The 1,489-nt window shown below is 40.8% G+C and overlaps 1 protein-coding gene across 1 annotated transcript in view; it reads right to left on the minus strand.

Moving 5' to 3' along the window:
• The window catches only part of CKAP5 (cytoskeleton associated protein 5), a 114,725-nt gene that overhangs the window by 35,615 nt on the left and 77,621 nt on the right, over positions 1–1,489 (minus strand). The window contains 1 exon segment of the mRNA XM_008592925.1: positions 468–556. Coding sequence (XP_008591147.1) covers positions 468–556 — 89 coding nt within the window.

Below are 1,489 nucleotides of genomic sequence, written 5' to 3' on the forward strand. Positions count from 1 at the left end.
AGGGTTCGGATCCCACATACAGACCGGTTCCCGCTCACTGGCTGAGCGAGGCGCGGGAGCAACACCGAGGGTTGTGGTCCCGTTGCCGGTCCCTGGTCTGGTACGGGGGCAACACTGAGGGTTGCGATCCGTTGCCAGACACGGAAAAAGACAAAAGACAAAAAAAAAAAAAAAGATGAGTGGTAAGGGGATCTTAACCCTTAACTTGGTGTTGTCAGCACCACGCTCTCCCAAGTGAGTGAACCGGCCATCCCTATAATACGGATCCAAACCCGCAGCCTTGGTGTTATCAGCACCACACTCTCCCAAGTGAGCCACGGGCTGGCCCCTATGACAGCACCTCTCGAGAGCAAGATGTCTTTGTTTTGGGGCCTTACTAAAAACAAGCCACAGAAACATAAAAATTCTTAATAATTTGATAATATGAAGAGCAGAGATGTTCTTTCACATATGCAGAGTTAACATACCTTTGCTTTAGAGGAAACTCCTGGAGCTTTGGCCTTTTTTGGATCAGGCTTGGGTTCTACAGTGTTGGAAACAGAATCTTCAACAGGTGCTTTGAGGAAAAAAAGAATGTAGTACTATAAGTATAAACTCTAAGAAATATCACTTTATTCTAAGCAGGTTAAATATATGATAATAGGAAAGCCTGCAATCTTAAATGTATTAATTTATGTTATAATGTAATAATTTATAAGGTGTCAGTTAAGATTTTTTTCCTAATCTTTTTTATCCCCAAATTCTTCTTTAAGCATAACCTTCAGAAATTAATTCAGAAAGTCTATGTCTCCTTTACCAACATTTAAGCTGCAGTTTTAAAATTATTTTCTAAATAACAGTTTAAACAAACCTTTCTTTTTTTCCATATTGATACTTCCTTAAGGGTAGGGACTGTCACCTTTGATATTCAGTATCTACTACATAGCAAGATTTCAATTAATACTATAACTGAATACGTACTTTTTTTTTTTTTTGTCCTTTTTTGTTTTGAGACTGGCCGCACCGCACTCAGCCAGTGAGCGCTGTGAGCAAACCGGTCATCCCTATATAGGATCCGAACCCACGGCGGGAGCGCTACTGCGTTCCCAGCACCGCACTCTCCCAAGTGTGCCACGGGCTCGGCCCTGAATATGTACTTTGATACCAAAAAAATTTTTTTAAATTGAATCATAATTGTTTATACATATTGTTGGGGTTCAATGTTGACATATGTTGATCCAATCAATATTACTAGTATATATATTGTTACAAATTGTATTTATTCTTTTTTTTTTTCTTTTTAAAAGATGACCAGTAAGGGGATCTTAACCCATGGCCTTCGTGTTGTCAGCACCACACTCTCCCAAGTGAGCCCCTGGCCGGCCAAACTGTATTTATTCTTTATGCCCCTTGTCCAATCTATCCCTATCCCCTTCTCCCTCCCCCCTACCACCACTGATAACCCTAGATTTCTTCTCTCCCTCTGAAAGAGTAATGGTTACTCTGTCGA

This window comes from Galeopterus variegatus, unplaced genomic scaffold (assembly GCF_000696425.1).
Source record: "Galeopterus variegatus unplaced genomic scaffold, G_variegatus-3.0.2 Scaffold8475, whole genome shotgun sequence".
NCBI lineage: Eukaryota > Metazoa > Chordata > Mammalia > Dermoptera > Cynocephalidae > Galeopterus > Galeopterus variegatus.